Raw genomic sequence first — 20,056 nt, 5'->3', positions numbered from 1 at the left:
CCTCTGCCTGTGTCTCTGCCTCTCTCTGTGTGTCTCTCATGAATAAATAAATAAATAATCTTAAAAAATAAAAAAGAAACTAAAAAAAATGTTAAAATGCTCAGAGGAAATCCTGTTAGTATTCACAGCTGCTTGTTTTGAGCCTGCCATTAGCTGGGGTAGATTTATCCAAGGGGTCTTGTAAGTAATGAATATAGCCAAATAGTTCTGTCCCTTCTCTGACTTCTCTCTCCTTTGGTGCTCTTTCCTCTTTTAAACAGCTGTTGTATCCCAGCTCTATACAGATAAATGAGAATATACTTTTTTTAGAATTCTACTCATTTTAAAAGTCTCAGCTTTGTCCTCCAAATTATATTGTACTTTAATTTTCTGAAAGCTTGTTTTGTGTTTCTACTTGAAAAAAACTACAACAAAAAAAAAGAAAAAAACTACAACAATAAGAACTTTAATGAAGAAATAATTAGAAAATACAGCTGATCCTCATTAGTCATGGATTCTATATTTGCAAATATGCCTACTTGCTAAAGTTTATTTCTAACTCCAAAATCAATACTCAGGAAACTTTGGCTGTCATTTGTGGACATGCATAGTGGAGTGGTGAAAAATCTGAGTTGCCTGACTTGCACATTTCCTGCTGTTACAGAACAAGGATATGGTCTGCCTTTTTGTTTAGTTCTTATACTGTAAATAAGTGTGCTTTTCACAGTCTATTTAGGACCACATTTTTCAGATTTCTGTGCTTTTTGTTGGTGACTTTGCTGTTTAAAATGGCCACAAGCATAGGCTGGTGTGCTGTCTAGTGTTCCTAAGTGGAAGAAACCTGTGATGTGTTTCACATAGAAAATCTACATGTTAGATAAACTTCATTCAGACATGCGTTATGCTGCTGGCTTTGAGTTCAATATTAATGAATCAACAAAATATATTAAAGGTGTCATTAAACAGGGACACATATAAAACAGGTTATGTATTAACTGGTTAATGAAAATGAGACCAAAGACTCACAGAAACCTAACCCTGTAATTTCCCTAGGAGCAATGGGTTAGTATTCACTAATTCAACGCTCTTGGCAACTTTATGGAACACAAATACCTCAAATAAAGAGAATCAACTATACAAATAAGTGATAACTAATGAATTAAAATCAATTAAGGGGATCCCTGGGTGGCTCAGCAGTTTGGCGCCTGCCTTTGGCCCAGGGCATGATCCTGGGGTCCCGGGATCAAGTCCCACATCAGGCTCCCGGCATGGAGCCTGCTTCTCCCTCTGCCTGTGTCTCTGCCTCTCTCTCTCTCTCTGTCTATCATGAATAAATAAAATCTTTTTTAAAAAAATCAATTAAAAAAAATCTCACCACTCAGACATAACTACAGGATCTTCATTTTCCCAGCATTCATTATATAACTCCCTATGGTTACAAGGTTGCATAAGGAAAAAGTTGTCATAACATGAAAATATTCACTCACGTACCATCTTTTATACTTCCATAATTAACAACAGCATGTATTTCTACTACAATTATAAGAATGCAGGATTTTATGAAACTGATGTTGGAGAGCTTTGGAACTCATTACTGATAGCTGAGGATCTAACAGAAATCCTGCCAGTTAACAATCACATTTTTTATAATAGGAACTGCAAAAGAGAATGACACGAATATCAAAGGTTGAAAATAGCCCCTAGAGGGATGCCTTGGTGGCTCAGCGGTTGAGCGTCTGCCTTTGGCTCAGGTTGTGATCCCAGGATTGAGTCCCACATCAGGCTCATTACAGGGAGCCTGCTGTTCCCTCAGCCTATGTCTCTGCCTCTCTGTGTCTCTCATGAATAAATAGGTAAAATCTTTAAAAAAAAAAAAAAAAATAGCCCATAGAAAAACTGATAAATTCCTATTTTTCAACATATCCAAAACCAAAATAAAAGATGATATATAATACTGCCATATAATTTTGTCATAAAAAATATAGTACATAAACCAAATCAACACTATTCTTTGTTCATTCTAAGACAGCTATTCCTTATGACTTTGAGCTCTGTTTTTTAAAGGTTGTGTCCCAAGTTAAATTTTTAAAATAAATTTTACTTATTTTTTACACGAAACTTTTGGTCCCTATGTTAAATAGATTCGTTTTGTTTAGATTCACTGGGATTTATTATCCTTGAATAGCCAGGATTTTCTATACTGTTAATATTTTAGTGTACATCCTCTCCAATTTCCCACAGGCAAACAAAATACATAAGACATATACAATATACTCTTTTCTCACTATGATGTTTTATTATTTGTTTTTTTACTCACAGAATATAATTTTCTTGGGAGAGAGCTGTCTCATGCTTTTCTTATATCCTATCTGGTGTTTAAGCACAGAGCTGGAGCACAGGAGGAATGTCAATAAACAGTTATTGATCAACCGAAGACTTCCCTTCTAGGCCACTTATTTCTATGACCTGAAACTTGCTCCAAACCATTGGGAGGAAAAAATTCCATCTCACTACCTGCATCTTGAAGTCTGGGTCATGATTGAGTTATTCTGTTTTTAATTTCCATGCACATAATCATCAGCTCCAGAGATGTAATTACTTTTTCTATTGAACATTAAAAAAAAAAAAAAAAAAAAACAGCACACAGGCCATGATAATTGACAATAACGTACCATTAAAACATTTTCAACTTTCTTTTACTATTTTATGAAAATAGCAACAGGCTTATCTTTCAGCTTTAAAAAATTAATAAACCCAGTCTCTTTCAAGTAGAAGTTAGAAGTTTCCCTTAGTTTTTAGTTGCTTTGAAAGCATCACTAAAAGATACAAAGATGCAAACCATCTTTCATAAACTAGAAGCCAATGGCTACACACATGAAGACTATACAGATCTAGATTCTTGATCAATTTGTATGTATCCACCTTATTGTCAATGCTTCCCATCTTTGTCTTAGACCTAGCCTAGGCTAAGAACCTTGTTAGGAGCTCGAATACTGGTTGATTTGCTGAGAGTATGCACTACAGGTCAATTTCTATTTCATACGAATCCAATAAGCAGAAACCAGATCTATTTCAGTTCTAAGACTAGGCTCTGGTACATTTTTAAAGCTCTACAAATGAGCATCATTCATATATGTCTTCAGTGTCCCCCAAGAGAAAAGTGATTTCTGTTTTAGAAAGGAATAAAACCTGCCTGGACTTCCTAATGAAGCCAAAGCAAACCTAGAGCCAGTTTTTCCGTTTGCCCCATCGTATCAGACAACTCCATCTCACATGGGATGTTAATTCATAGATAGAGGAAAATCATTGCATATGTCACACTCAAAGAGACTGAATGAAGAGAGTTAAAAAGGATGTAAGAACTACTTGTCACAAATATCATTATTAAAAAGATGCTAATTTATTCAGCAAGCATCAACTGACCACTTGCTATAGTACAGTAATGAACTAGGTACTAAATGATTTTCTAAACAGGGTAATGTAAAGCAAAGAGTGTGTGAGGTGGGGAGGAAGAGAGATGGAGAGAGAAAGAGAGAGAGAGAGATGTTTTAGAGATTAATTTTGGAAGGTTGCCTTTCCTATCCAAGTTATTGGAAATGCCTATAACACTAAATGTCCTATGTCTTACATCCTAAAGCAATGGGTGGGGAGAATCTGGCAAAATAGTGAATTGGTTTTCCATTTTTTTAGACTTATTTAAAACATACTTATTTTCAGTATTTTTGAGGTTTACATTCTACTGCAGGAATTAAAAGTCACCAGATAATCTTAGTCCCATCTAAAAAAAAAAAAAATGAAAACTGAAAAAATAAAGCTCCTCTATTTCACCTCTTCCTCCAGCTCCTGCCCTCATTCTCTCTCTCTCTCTCCTTCAGTCAAACTTCTTTAAAGAGTTGTCTATACTCACCATCCCCATTTCCTCACCTTCCATCACTCCTCAAATCAATGCAATATGGCTTCAGTCACTATGAACTGCTCCTGCCAAGGTCAACAATAATCTACATGTCAGTAAATGCAAAAGATAACTCAAAGTCTTTATCCTGCTTGACCTGTCAGTGGTGGTGCTACAGCTACAGCTGAGCACTCTCTCCTCCTAGAAACAGTCCTCTTTGCACTTCCACGGGACTGCACTATACTGACTTTCATCTACCCATTTGGTCTTTCTTCTGTTGGTTCCCCTAGATACTGAGATTCGGTGGGGCTCGGATTAACATCCTTTAAACTCTATCCCTACTCTACACACATACCTCAGGAGACCTCATCCATTTCTGTGCCCCAAATACCATATTTATACTGATGACTCACAAGTCTGTCATGTATCCAAGATCTCGCTCCTAGACTCCAGACCTATCTATAGCTTACTTCCTATTGAACATCTCCATTTGGAATCATGTGGCTCAAGGACCTCAAACTCAGTAGGTCTAAAACTGAACTCATCCTTTCACATCATCCCCAGACCTGTTCTTCCTCTTCTTCCAGGTTTTCCTATTTTATTAGTAAATGGGACAACCATCTACCTAGCAGTCTACTCCAAAAACTCAGGAATCATCCTTGACACCTCCCTCTCTGCTACTACTCAATCTCCAATTAGGTTCTAGCATACAAATACTTCTCCAGTCTTTCCACTTCTATCTGTGTCACCATCCAAGTCCAAGCCACTGTTATCTCTTGTCTGGATTATTCTATTAAGTATTCTCTATAAATCATCCTTGCTTTTCTCAATTCCACTCTCCACACACCAAACACAATGAGCTTTCACAAATGCCAATCTGTCACATTCGACTATATAAAATCCTTCATTGGCTTCCAACTGCCCCAAAATCCTCATAGGCCCTCCCTGATCTGGTTTGTGTCTATCATTCTCAACTGGAACTTTCAGGAAGCCTTACTTTGAATGCTATCTGGTTAATTCCTACTCATTCTTCAGGTTTCACTTAAATATCACTTACAAAGGAAGGCCTCTTCAATTAGGTTACAGCTCTCAACTATAACTAATCACTTAAAAATATTTGTTCTTAAAAAAAAAAAAATTTGTTCTTCACCTACTATGTGCTAGACCCTGAGTAAGACACTGTAAATACAATGGTGAGCTTAAAACTAGAAGACAAACAAACAAAAACCCATTCTTCATGAAATAGTCTAGTGATATTGTGTATTTTATAATCCCACAGCACCTTGCACTCGTCATAATGACTTATTAAATGTCTTGTTCTTCCCATTGGGACAAGTCAATGAGAGCAAGAACCATGTCTATTTTCTTCAACTCTGGTACTAAGCTAAGCACGGCACTTGGCACATAGTTGCTACTCAATAAGTACTTGGATATCAAATAAATGACTAAAAATTATTTTCTTTTAAATGACTAAAAATTCTAATCAAAGTCAAGAGCTTTATGTAAGTTTTGAGAATTAAAGGATAAATGAAGTCACAATTTATGAAAAAAAAACGGCTAGTATACATTTTACCTAGCCAGCCCTTTAAATACATAGAAAATTAATTCTTCAAAATGACACATTCCATTAAATCACCAATGCTTTACTCTGAAAACTAGAAATTAAATGGAAGAATATTATGCATTTATCCTATCTTTCCCATACCAACTATATCTCCAATTAAGTAGTCCTAACCAGTTAATGAAAGTTTTTCTTTACAGAATTCCATATAGTAAATGTAGAAGCAATGGTAGGAAAAAAAAAATCACCATGTTATAACCTTCAACAAAGAAATAATTTACTCAAGCAAAGACTATCAGTGGATAAGTCACTAGATAAAACATTAGAGGCAGGGCAGCCTGGGTGGCTCAGCGGTTTAGCGCCGCCTTCAGCCCAGGGCCTGATCCTGGAGAGCCAGAATCGAGTTCCATGTCGGGCTCCCTGCATGGAGCCTGCTTCTCCCTCTGCCTGTGTCTCTGCCTCTTTCTGTGTGTCTCTCATGAATAAATAAATAAAATCTTAAAAAACAAACAAACAAACAAACAAACATTAGAGACAAAATTGATGGGAAGCTTTACAATGGAGGGACCAGACTATTGTTACCTACTGATCAATCTTGGCTCCGCTAATAGTGGAATAACCAGGCATTGTGTGTCTCCTGATGGAATACAAACGAAGTACACAGCACCACCCTGGTAATGAAGTATACTTGCCAAAAGAAAGGTGAACTTAAGTCTAAGCTTTCCAAGTTTACCAGAAGCGTGAAAGAGAGTGTAACAAGTCGAATGATAAGAAACCATGAGTAAGCAGACAAATCCAGAATGTGGGATATTATACAAAACTGAGATAGACTTCTCATCAAGTTCAATGGCATGGGGTTGGAAAAGAGAATAGGAGAGATTAATCTAGATCAGTTCTCAATGGAGGGTGATTTTAAACCCCAAGGGATATTTGGCAACGCCTGGAAACATTTTTGTTTCCCATTGGAGGCTGCTACCAACATCTAGTAGTGACAGGCCAGAGATGCTGCTAAACATCCTATAAGGCCAAGGACTGCCCTCCACAACAAAGAATGATCCTGCTCACAACGTCTACATTGGATCCTGATAAAATCTGAATAAACCAATAATACATGATTGAGTCCATTGGGGAATGTTAACATGGATGATATCAAGTAATTATTTTTAACTCCAACTAGTATGATAAGACAATAGGGGAAATCTGAATGGGCAGGTAATTAGATGGATGATACAAAGAAACTGTTACTTTTTGCAGGTGTTATAATGTATTTACCTAAGAAAAGGTCCATTAAAAAAAAAAAACAAAAAAAAAAAAACCATGACTAAGAATGTAGAAATGAAATGACATGAGATCAAAGATTTCCTTTAAAATATTTCAGCAACAATTAAAAAAAGGCATAGGTGAAGTAAACATGGTAAAATCTTGATAGTTGTTGAATCTGATTGATGGGTTTATAGGAGAAATCATACCATTTTCTTTACTTTTGTGTTTATCATCTTTTGCCATAAAAATTTCTAACAACATATTCCAAAATTAAAATATGAACCAAAAAATAATAAATTGGCAGAAAGGTTCATTGTCAGAGACCGGCACTGGTATGAAGAAAACCTGTGTAATCTAATAAGCCAAAGTATCCTAAGTCTAGAACATGACAACTCTTATAGCTTATTCAACAAATCTTTGTAGAGAGCCTACAGTTTGCAAGGCACTGTCCTAGGTGCTACAGAGGATAAAAAGATGAGTGAGATGGTCCCTGTTTACAAGGGACTTACAATCTGAAAAACATCCAACCAGATAGGTGAGCTCAGGGATGGCTTTACTGAGACCCTGATATTTGAGATGTACCTTGAAAACAATACAACTATAAGGCAGGAAGAGGAGGTTGAGGAAATTGGGAGGAATTCTAGACAGAGATAAGAAAGCCTAAACAAGCTTACAAGGCCCTTCTTGGTCTGGCCCACATACTTCTCAAGCTTCATCTTCCATTTTTTTTCTGGTGTCATCAAAGAATTGGAGGCAATGAATACTCAAAGTACTGAAGGAAGTTCAATATAGAAGAGTACAAAGGCAGAAAAAAAAGCAAAACCAGCAAACCAGTGTTCATGTAAGTATTTGTATTAATGACTGGTCAGATACCTCCTCCCCTCCTTCCAAAAACAATGTATTTGTCTCTCTAAAAGGCCAGAAAAAGTCTAGTAGAGAGGAGTATATGGATGTTGTACTTTGACTTGAACTAACTCTGAGGCTGACAACAAAGCATTGGGAATGCGCTGGGAATGGGGACAGAAATTTTGTCTAATAGAGGCATCTGGGGGAAATAACCTGGTAGGATGGTACTAATTTGGTGTAAACCAGCAGAATCCCTTATTCTATTTAACTTCAGCATCACAAATGTTTTCTCCTGATGATGTGCCAAATACAACATCTTGCTTACCTAAAACAACTTGCGTATGTTCTTAATTTCTAATGCTAAACCACTATAAAATTAGAGTACCACAACTATCTTTTGGAAATCTTTTATATATAAATCTGAGTCTGTAGATTAAAAGACTCTTTTTTTCATTTAGGGAATCTAAAGTAGATTAGTAATTGCTCAAAGTGTCTATGTTAAGAAATCATAACAAGTTATTTATTCTACTTGAGAGTTCTATCTTCTTTCTTAAGGGAGGAATTCATTAGTTACTGCTATCCAATCCGTCTTTGCTCTGTAGGAAGCATCACTTAAAACAGAAGTTTAGAGGAATGGCTCTCTCATGAAGGAAGAGATATCACTATATCACTAACTTATTTTCACCTTGGCCAAATTCCAAGGCAGTTGAATGGTAACAAGTCACTCCGTAAGCAAATTGCTTATGTCTTAAAACTTGATGTGTGAGAAAGGGCTGTATGGGTTCATTCCTTAAAATAACCAAGAGACTCCCAAAAAGGTCAAAGATGAAGAGACTTCCTATGTATTGCATATGTGTCTATAAGTATAATTAGGATGTTCCTGATAAGAACAAGATTTCCATTCTTCATTTACTAACACTTTGTAATTCACGAAGCTGACAAGCTATCAGTGGCCCCTAAATACCTGTTTAAAGAAGCTAACTAGTCAAAAGGTTTGTATACATTTCAAGTACCAACCCTTTGGGAAGCCTCTATTCTATGCTGCCTCACAAACGGAAATTTGAGTTTAAAATACAATTTTAAAACAAAGCTCTTTGCAAAAGCAACAAAATCTAGGAGGTCAGTCAAAGGGAACCAAAGAATAAACCTAAGAAGTAACTCTTGAGCCACCCCACTATTCCGTGGACGTTAGAAACATCTTCAAACAACTGTTCTTTTAATAATCCACATTTAGCTACTTGAAAAGCTGGGGTGTCAGACTTCTGACTCTTAAGGAACCCTTTGGAGTGTAAATTAGCTATTCATTGTGTTGGAATTAGCCCAAACACGGGTTAAAGCCCTGAGGCCTGCTCACTTAGGGCCCTTTAGGTGAAAGATGAGGCTCAGGCATATGCTTTCTTACCTGTGGAGTCATTGTTGAGGGATCTGGCTCAGGGGCAGCTTGCTGCTGTTCAGCACTCTTGTTCTTGGCCCCACTCTCCGAAGGCTCTTGCTGGACAGTTGTCTTATTCCCAGAAGGGGCGGACGGTGGCGGTGGAGCTAGTAGTTGGGATTTAGAATGGCCCTGGGAGGGGCGGGAAGGAGATGCCTGAGAAGGGGGCAAGTAGGACTGGGAATGGCTCAAATAGGATTGCGAGGAAGAGGAAGAGGAAGAATAAGAAGGGGTGGGTGCCAGGTAGGATTGGGAAGGTGGGGACTGAGAAGGGGACGGCTGAGCGGGAGGCAGGTAGGGCTGGGACGAGGCCGGGGGGTAGTACGAGGGTGGCGGCTGAGGTGGGGGCATGTAAGATTGGGACGGGGGCATATAGGACCCCGGCGGTACAGGGGGAGATTCAGGGGGGGAATCCAGCTCCATGGGAACCAAACCAGGAGACCCATCTCGTTGGTGGTGGAGCATCTGGTGTTTGTACTGCTGCTGCTTCTGATAGCTGAGGGCCGGCCCAGGTGGCGGGGGCATCGGTGGTGGCGGTGGCTGCCAGTCCCCGTAGCCGCCCCCCGGCATCACCGGCGGGGGCGGCAGGGGGGGCGGAGGAAGGTGATGGGGCTGGAGCACGCACTGCATTTGCTTCTGGTGCATCTGCTGCAGCTGCTGGAGCTGCGCCAGGTGCTGCTCGCGGAAGCTCATGAAGCCCGAGGAGGAGGGGGCCGCGGGAGTCGTCGAGCTCGAGTACCCGGGCCCCGGCGAGGCCTCAGGAAGCGCCACCGGCGGTGGCGGCGGCGGGACCGGCGGCGGCGGATAGTGGCTGCTCCCGCCATACCGGCCCCAATTCGGGTACATATCGGAGAAGGCGGCGCAGGGCTCGTCCCGGCGCCGTTACTCGTCGCAACCGACCTCCAGGAGCTGCGGCGGCGACGGCGACAGCCGGAACTCGCGGCGCCTACAGGCCCCGGAGCGTGTAAACGGAGCGCGCCAGTGCGCCGGCGCTACCGAGCTGGGCCCGCGACCGGGAAGGCGGGGACGACACTGGGGCGACTACGCCTGCGCAGTAGCCACCGAGAGGAGAACAAAGGCAAGATAGAGCGACCCTTTCCTTGGCGGCTCTCGGTTGCCATCTTCCTTCCGGCCCGGATAATGTACGTGCGAGTAGAATGTTCTCATAGAACCGAGGAACCATAGAGTCTCAGAGCTGAAAGGGGTGGTAGAGATCCTATCGCTCCACGGGCTCATTTTTGAATGAAAAAAAAAAAAAAAAAAGGTTCCATTCACAATAGCAACAATCTCAACAACAACAGCAAAGCCATGAAACAAGTAGGAATAACTCTAATAAATATGTGGAATGTATATGAAGAAAACTACAGAACCGTACGGAATCATATCCGAGGGGAGTAAATGAGACTTGCAATGATGGAGAGGCTTACCATGATCCTGAATGAAAAGAGGGAAAAAATGTAGACATGTCAGTTCTCCTCAAATTAAATGAATAGAATTAATTCAAGTCCAACCAACAAAAAAAAGAAAATAATAATAATCCGGAACAAATCTGTGAAGAATAGAAATATTTTGGAGGTAGACTGTAATACTACACCAATTCCTGCAGATGTTATATGAAAGATAACATCTGCAGTTATTGTAAAAGGTGAGAAATGGAATTCTTTAGAATAACTCAACACATAAAAATTCGTGTTGGAGAATCTCAGCTAAAGCAAAGATAGCAAAAACCAGATTCAACGATTGTCCCGAGGGGGTGACCTAGAAAATAATCCAATCTGTCAACATAAAACTCAACTTTGGCTTGAGTGGATCACTGAAAAACAAGGCTGATACACTCTGAATTCTGGAAAGGGAAACAACAACAACACTACCTAACTCTGAGAATATTAAGTGTATCAGTGTGTCAGTTAAAGATTTGACCTTCCATCTTAGCAACCCAGATCTTCACCTCTCTTAGGAGGCAGATGTGAGTGGAAAGTGGAGCAACTAAGTATCTTTCAGAAGGCGTTTTCATTCGCAAGTAGGAATTTCGTTGCATTTCTCTTAACTTTTTGTTGAAGTATAACATATATACATATAACTAAACATCATAAGTTTTCAGGTTAGTGAATTTTCACAAACCAATCACATTATGTAACTAGCACCTTGATCAAGAAACAGAACATTAGGGCCAGGTCAGATGCCTGCCCTTGTACCCCTTCTTTTCCCAAAAAGAGAACAGAAAAAGAAACAGAATATTGTCCAACTCATAAATCCCACTTACTTGTAATTTTAATATTTTCTATTGAAATTCTCTTGAAAAATATTAAAAATGCATGTAAATTACTATACTAATAGCCTAGAGGAGAATATGAGATGGTTATCTCATTAGATGAAGAAAAAGAATATGATAAATTTCAACATCCATTCACAATTTTTAAAAAATCTTAGCAAACCAGAAATAAAAGGGAACATCCTGATCTTATAAAGAGTATTTATTTTTAAAAACCACAGCAAACATCACACTTGATTGTGAAAAGTTCAAAGTTTTCCCACTAGGATCAACAACAGATGTTCATTACCAATCACATCTGATATGGATTGAATTGTATTCCACCCACCCCCCAAAATGTTCAAGTCCTATTCCCCAGTACTTCAGAATGTGACTTTCTCTGGAAATAAGGCTGTTGCAGATGTAATTAGTTAAGATCATATTTGTAGTAGGGTCAATCCAATATGACTAGAGTCCATTTTTAAAAAAAGATTTATTTATTTGACAGAGAGAGCACAAACAGGGAGAACTGCAGGCAGAGGGAGAGGGAGAAGCAGGCTCCCCACTGAGCAGGGAGCCCACAGGGCTCAATCCCAGGACCCTGGAATCATGACCCGAGCCAAAGGCAGACACGTAACCGAGCCACCTAGGCACCCCACCGCTAGTGTCCTTATAAAAAGATGGCCATTTGAAGACCCAGACAGAGAGAATGCTCATATGATGCTGAAAGCAGAGATTGGAGTTATGCAGCTGCAAGCCAAAGACTGGAACAAATGGAATTCTCATACAGTGAGGGTGGAAGTGTAAATTTGTTTTATTTATTTTTTTAAAGATTTTTATTTATTCATGAGAGAGAGAGAGAGAGAGAGAGAGAGAGAGATTGGCAGAGACACAGGGAGAAGCAGGCTCCATGCAGGGAGCCCGACATGGGACTCAATCCTGGGTCTCCAGGATCACACCCTGGCTGCAGGCGGCGCTAAACCGCTGCGCCACCCGGGGTGCCCTGAAGTGTAAATTAGGATGATCATTCTGAAATACAATTTGGCAGTAGCTACTAAAGCTGAACAGACCCATAGCTTATGACCCAGGAATCCCACTACTAGGCATATCATGAAGACAAACGCATGTATATGTTATACAGAAGACATGTACAAGAATGTTCATAGTACCACTACTTGTAATGGCTGAAAACTGGAAAGTAACCCAAGTGTCCACCTATGCTAGAATATATAATGACATTGTGGCACATTTATACAATGGAATACAGAACAATAAGAATGAACAAACTATAACCACATGTGAATCTCACATATTGTTGAACAAAAGAAGCTATGCAAAAAAGTATGTACTGCATGTTTTCACATGCATAAGTTCAAAAATAGACATAACTGATATGTAGTGTTAGAATTTAGGATAGTAGTTACCCTTGGGGTGAAGAGATAGTGATTGAAAGGGGGCATAAAGGCAGCCGCTGGTATGTTATGTTTCTTGATCTGGGTACTGGTTACATAGGTATGTTTTGCTTGTGAAAGATTCATCCGACTCTACCACTTGTGATTTATGCACTTTTCTGTTTGTATAATTCAATAAATGTACCTCCAAGAAACTTTTGAAAGATGGAACTCCAAAAGAATAGTGTACAATTGGCTTTACATGTAGTTCAAAAATTGGCAAAAGGAAATTATAATGTTAAAAGTAAGACTAGTGGTTTCCTTTGGGGAGAGGGAAAGGGTAGTGGCTGGAAGGGGTACAAGCAGGGCTTCTGAAATGCTAACAATGTTCCATTTATTGAACCAAATAGTAATTACACAAATATTTGCTTTGCTGAAACTTATTGAACTGTGTGTTTATCCTTTGTGCTTTCCCATTTGTATGGTGTACTTCACAGTTTTTTTTTTTTTAAGTTAAAAAAAGGTGGGAAGGAGAACAGTGATAGTTGTGGAAAACAGAGAAAGATGAGATTAGGTGGAGGGAAGTGGAAAAGTTTGAAAAGTTTCTCTTCACCTCTTCCTTTCCCACCTGATATTGGTAGGTTCTAGCTGTCCTGTCCTCTATTCCATCCCTCAATAACTACAGATCTTTCAGCACCGATGTGGGAGATAACACCTTTCCCCTCATTGTTTCAAGATAAAGACCCAATTGGGAATTGTTTTAGATGCTATAGAAAATCCTAGCCTCTAGATTCTTACTCCCCGTGAACCAACAGAGTTGGCCACTCAAACCTTCTAGTCTACACAACTAAAAAAAACAAAAACAAAAACAAAACTTTGATAGGAACCCCTATCTAGATACCAGAAAATTATTGAAAAGAGGCCTCATGTATAATGCTCTTCTCAAGACATTTTAGTGAAACTGATTTCACATTGTATGACCAGCCCCAGACCAAGTATTTAGAGATGGATTTTACTAATCTAGGATGAAAGAAGTCGCAACAAAAATATAAAGTGCTCCTATTCAAAATGAACTAAAGGATGAATTAAAGCATAAATCACACAAAAGGTTTTGTGTGGGAGACTTCAGAGAGGGTTAGCTCTTAATTGTCAGTGCTGTCAAAGTCAACTTGCATGAGTCTTCTCTGGTCTAGGTTTATAACCCAGCTGTACTTCTTTCTTGTTGTTTCATTCTTGCTGTTGCTAGGGGGACTTGGTTGGGGGCTGGGAGGAAGGGGTGGCATTTGATTGGTTAGTGGTTTGAGGCCATATTCCGATTGGCTGATGGCTTACATGCCATTTTGAGGAATAAAAATCTGCTAGCTCTTGCAGCTTGTACTGCTCTAAACAACAGGATTTGGAGTCAGATTGTCTACTATTGGACCTATGCCTCCTTAGGTAGGCATTTAACCAGGATTTTGAGTAGACAATGTCTAAACTTAAGAGTATCTAAGATTGGTCATGCCTAATCTTGGCAATGTTAGTGCTTCTTTCCCTCCCTATTACAGAGTCATGTTCTCCTTTTATCCTAAAGAAACCCATGGGTGTTCATATGTAATCCCAGTTAACATGTAGCCAGTCCTTGTAACCATGCCCAGTTTAGGAGTGAAAATCCTGATTCCCAGGATCACAGTTTAGGAGAACCTGGCACTTGAGGGTGGCTGCATCCATTACTTCAAAAATGCATTGAAAATACACTGCGGGAGTCACAAAATAGACAAGAAGGTCATTTAACTAGATCTAGGAGTAGAAAAAAACTAAGGCAGGAACTATTCTATCATCAAAGCTCTGGATGCTGTAAGAAACAAAGTTCACCTCTATTTTTTTTTTTAACCTTTAGCCACTCGGTGGCTTTTTAGATATATGGGCTGGTGAGAGAAGAATCTAGAAGAAAAAGCCTCCATTCCCCTCATCTTCTATAGTGAAAGGGCCGAGTACTCTGATCTAAATCCTGCATACAATTGGGGGAAAATGTAACACTGGGGAAATTGCATATAAGTGGGGAAAATGTAACACTCCAAAACCAAACCAAAACAAAGAAGTCTAGGTGCTGTTAGGAAGGAGGAGTGGATATGGGTAAGCAACAACAAGCATCCACTACCCTGGGCCACTGTTGTCAGGCAAATATGTTTAAAGACAGGAGCATAAAAAGGAGTTTAGAAGTATAGATCAAATGCAAAAAGAACATCATCAGGAAGATCTTGAGAGAGAACAAACATAAGGGTAAAATTGAGAAGGACTTCAAAACTGAATAATTAATGCATTTAAAATATTTTATTTATTTATTCATGAGAGACACAGAGAGAGAGGCAGAGACACGGGCAGAAGGAGAAGCAGACTCTTTGCCAGGAGCCTGATGTGGGACTCAATCCCAGGATCCTGGGATCATGACATGAACCAAAGGCATATGCTCAACCACTGAGCCACACAGGCATCCCAACTAATGTATTAATTAGGATGCAGTCTAAGCTGCTATAACAATGAAACAGCAAAGTATAGTGACTTAAACAAAAGTTCATTTTTCACTTATGAAAAGTGAACTTATGAAAAGCCAGTTCAGAGGTAAGCAGTCCAAAGTTGTCATCTTCAACATATAGCTTCCATTTCTGGGTTTAAAGTGGCTGCTCTGGCTCTTGCCATTAAATCTGCCTCTAGCCAGTAGGCTAGTAAATGGGTTAGAGTAGAGAACCATACCTTTTAAGGAGCATGCCTTTTAAGGTAAGGAACCAAAAGAGATACACATCACTTTCAGTTACATCCTGTTGGCTACAACTTAGTTGGTTGGCCTTGCCTAGCCTTAGGAAGGCTTGGAAATAAAGATTCCACCTGGGAAACCCAGATAAAACTCATGAGATACATTATTAAGGGAGGATGAAAGAGGGAATACTGGGGACAACTGGCAGTATCTGTATTGAAGCATTGAACCTGACAATACCAAGTTCTTTTTTTTTTTTTTTTTTTTTGTAATTAAGAGAGAGAGAACAAGCAGCAGTGGGTAGGGTAAGAGGGAGGAAAACCACATGGGGCTCAATCCCAGGATGCTGGGATCATGACCTGAGCCAAAGGTGGCCACTTAACCAACTGAGCCACCTCGGAGCCCCAACAATACCAAGTTCTTTTTTTTTTTTTTTTAAGATTTCATTTATTTATTCATGAGAGACAAAGAGAGAGAGGCAGAAACACAGGCAGAGGGAGAAGCAGGCTCCCTGCAGGGAGCCAGATGTGGGCCTCCATCCCAGAACCCCAGGATCAGGACCTGAGCCAAAGGCAGACGCTCAACCACTAAGCCACGCAGGTGCCCCCAATACCAAGTTCTAATGAGGTTGTGGAACAACAGAAACTCTCATACATTGTTGATTGGAGTACAAATGTGTACATAAAGAGTAATTTGACAATGTCTATTATCACTGAAGATACACAGTGCCTTAGGACACAATTCCAGGGGCACCTGGGTGGCTCAGGGCATGATTCTGGAGTCCTGGGGTCAAGTTCTGCATTGAGCTCCCCACAAGGAGCCTGCTTCTCCCTCTGCCTATGTCTCTGCCCCCCGCCCCATGAATAAATAAATAAAATCTTTTTAAAAATTTAAAAAATGAAATCTTGCCACTGGTGATGACATGGATAGAACTAGAGGATATTATGCTAAGTGAAATAAATCAATCAGAGAAAGACAATTATATGATCTCAGTCATATGTGGAATTTAAGAGACAAAAGGAGGATCATAGGGGAAGAGAGGAAAAAAATAAAACAATATGAAATCAGAGAGGGAGACAAACCACAAGGGACTCTTAATCATAGGAAACAAACTGAGGGTCACTAGAGGGGAGAGGGAGGGGGTGGGCGGACAGGGTAGCTGGGTGATGTGCATTAAGGAGGGGACATGATGTACTGAGCACTGGGTGTGATATAAGACCAAGGAATCTGTGAACTGTACCTCTGAAACCAATAATACATCATACATTAATTAACTGAATTTAAATAAAAATTTTAAAATGCAAATTATTAAGCCTTAAAAAAAAACCATAGACCTTACATATAGTCAAGGTATTCAAATAATGGGTAAAATTATAATGAAAATCAAGAGGACACAAATAAAAATCCAGAACGGTGTTTACCTCAGAGTTGGGGTGGAGTTGAGGGAAAGGAATATAATCAGGGAGGATTACATAAAAGTTTCAAAGCTGTGGTTAATATTCTTTTTCTTAAATTGGGATGGGGTGCAAGGGTGTTCATTTTAATAATATCCTTTTTAAAAAAAAAAAAGAAAAAGATTTCATTTATTTGACAGAGAGAGCATGGGTGTGTGCACAGGAGCGGAGATTGGGGTGGGTAGAGGGAACCTGACCCGGAGCTCAATCCCAGTACCCTGGGATCATGACCTAAGCCAAAGGCAGACACTTAACTAACTGACTGAGCTACCTAGGTGCCCCTAGTAATATTCTTTATGCCTTAAATATATATATATATATATATATATATATATATATATGCAATATTTATTTATTTATTTGTATTTATTTTTTTAAGATTTTATTTATTTATTCATGAGATACACAGAGAGAGGGAGAGAGAGGCAGAGACACAGGCAGAGGGAGAAGCAGGCTCCACGCAGGGAGCCCAACGTGGGACACGATCCCGGGACTCCAGGATCACACCCTGGGCCAAAGGCAGGTGCCAAAACACTGAGCCACCAGGGATCCCTATATATGTAATATTTAAATCATACATACAGTATTTCATAATTCAACGGCATATGTATTTAAATATATAACATAAATCAATACCTTTAAATGCCTAAAGTATTGCCTACTTTAAGGTGGGAAAATTAAGGAGAATGGAGAAATATCAAAGTGGATCGAAGAAAAATTAGAAAAAACTGTTGACACTTGTCCTATACTCTAAAACAGTTTTAACCTGTGTAATTCCACCTCAAACACTCAAGTGTGGGCAGCCCGGGTGGCTCAGCAGTTTAGCGCCTCCTTCAGCCCAGGGCCTGATCCTGGAGACCAGAGATCGAGTCCCATGTCGGGCTCCCTGCATGGAGCCTGCTTCTCCCTCTGCCTGTGTCTCTGCCTCCCTCTCTCTCTCTCTCTGTGTGTCTCTCATGAATAAATAAATAAATAAAATAAAGTACTCAAGTATTTGAGAATGAGGTGTAGTGAATACTATTCTTTGCCTATAGAACATCCATTCTTCCTTAATAAAATCCCAGTTTTGCGGAGATATTCACATCTCCCGGTATATATCTCTTTTTTTTTTTTTTTTTTTTTTTTTTTTTTTTTTTTTCCCGGTATATATCTCATGTCACCCAGAAAAAGCTGACCATCTCTGGCTCCAAGAGTAGGTCCCAATTAGTTTAAGTCAATCATGATTACATCATCCCACTTGCCATTTATTGGGAGATTCTGTAGTAACCTAATCAGCACATGACCTTTCTTTGGCCACCCAAGGGTTAGCATCTTCCCAAACTTGGTACAATCGTACTGAAGAGAAGGATTTTTATTATATGATTGGGAAAGAAACCCCCTTTCTTTCTCCAATGGATGTAAACAAGGAGCTTGTTGCTCCAGTTGCTGTTTACAGCCAAATGGGGGCTTTGATGACAAAGCCAACAGAGGGCAAAGTTCAGAGTTGAGGGACATAGAGCTTCAGCTGATTATACTGGGCATAGAGCTACACTACCTTTGAAATTCCTGTTATTCAAGGTGCATTTCCTTATTGTTTGCACTGAAAGCACCACAGCTGAAATCTGGATATATATTCTAAGGATACATGTAGAAACAGGAATCTCAGACACACAGTTGGGGGGCATGGAAACTCAGAAACTCCACTAGGCACTATAAGAAGGGCTGCCTAAAAAAAAAAAAAAAAAAAAAAAAAAAGAAGGGCTGCCTATGTTGGCCCTAGAGAGACTGGAGTGTGTTTCAGGATCTCAATGGTGCTTAAGGACCCAAAGTAGATAATAGCTGTTACTCCCTCAGCATTAGGATGTTCTTGATTAATTCCTACCCCAGGACTCTGACATCATTGTACTCTGGTGTTAGATGCACCCCTGCTTTTACATGTGGCTTCTACTTTGGCTATAACTATTCAACTCTTCATGTCTTTGGACCTAAAGTTCCCCAAGAGAGGATCTATTTCCTTAGGACAGAATTTTCCAGCAGCCCACCTCATGATCTCTTGGCCAATTTGTACATTGGATATTTGTGGGTAATTTGCCTGTAACAGAATTAAGTTTGTGATCATGAAGGACCAGTTTGGCAGTTTATATCAAAAGAACCTCTTAGCATTAGCTTATGTGTATGCTATTCATGCTAGGCTCCTGTTCAGCACACATTGGGTTGATGATGGAACAATTTAGGCTCAAATTGATCATGGAACAATTTAGGCACAAAGTTCTTTCAACATGTCAATCTCAAAATCTTTAACCACAATTGGTACCCATAATGCAACACCAACTCTTATCTTTGATGGAACCTCTGATACTTTATTTTTTTTAATTTATTTATTTTTATTTATTTATGATAGTCACACAGAGAGAGGCAGAGACATAGGCAGAGGGAGAAGCAGGCTCCATGCACCGGGAGCCCGATGTGGGATTCGATCCCGGGTCTTCAGGATCGCGCCCTGGGCCAAAGGCAGGCGCCAAACCGCTGCGCCACCCAGGGATCCCACCTCTGATACTTTAATGACAGATCTCAATCTTTTATTTCGATAGCCCTCTCAATTCCTAATTTTTAATATATGTTAATCAATCTTCTTGAGACCCAGCCCCTTGACTGATGCTTAATCCCAGGTCACTGCTCCTCTCATGGTTTTACTTCTTTTCCTATCAATTCTTGAACCTATGTTACATTGATTCAATCTTTCTCACATGTATCTTCAACTCCTTGTTCTACTGTGGCATTTGTCCCGTAAGCTCCCCTTGTAGCTTACTGAACTTTGTTTTGCTGAATGGTTATGGAGAAACCACACAGCCTGCAATTAGTCCTATTCAGGTTCTGCAGTCCTGTCTGGGTTCTTATCATTTACTTTGCCATTATTTTATGTCATCGACCTCTCCCACTTAGTAGAGTAGCTATTTCAGTCCTTCACCACTACTTCAAGCCTTGTGTCTCAATAAATGGCCATGCTTTCAACTTTACAGAGAGACTAACAGGCACCAACTCCTTCAACTTCTGCTCACCCTCCTAAGTACTAATCTTCACTGGCAGCCACCCCTGCCCCCTATCCTCCAGTGTTGAGTATCTCTTCTCCTGTCCCAAGTTGATGCTGGTCTTCACATTCTAGATTCCGTCCCTTGACATTGCTACTCTGTCAGTTATCTTTTCTCTCTACTGTGTTTCACTTAGCTTATTTTTTTTACCACTTTTTATTTTGAAAAATGCCAAACCTAGAGAG

At 39.8% G+C, this 20,056-nt stretch overlaps 1 protein-coding gene across 3 annotated transcripts in view; it reads right to left on the bottom strand.

Annotated features, from left to right (window-relative positions):
* The window catches only part of YLPM1 (YLP motif containing 1), a 78,221-nt gene extending 68,234 nt beyond the window's left edge, over positions 1–9,987 (bottom strand). For 2 of the 3 annotated variants that reach the window (XM_077910000.1, XM_077910001.1), the window contains exon 1: positions 8,944–9,985. In XM_077910000.1, coding sequence (XP_077766126.1) covers positions 8,944–9,819 — 876 coding nt within the window. In that variant the 5' untranslated portion in view covers positions 9,820–9,985. Of the gene's footprint in view, positions 1–8,943 lie in introns of all 3 variants that reach the window. The other variant, XR_013386519.1, reaches the window with a different exon arrangement.
* Between the last annotated feature and the right edge of the window lie 10,069 nt (positions 9,988–20,056).

Source organism: Canis aureus, chromosome 9 (assembly GCF_053574225.1).
Source record: "Canis aureus isolate CA01 chromosome 9, VMU_Caureus_v.1.0, whole genome shotgun sequence".
Lineage (NCBI taxonomy): Eukaryota > Metazoa > Chordata > Mammalia > Carnivora > Canidae > Canis > Canis aureus.
Note: the sequence above shows the minus strand (reverse complement) of the source record. Positions and strands in the feature narration are given on the sequence as shown.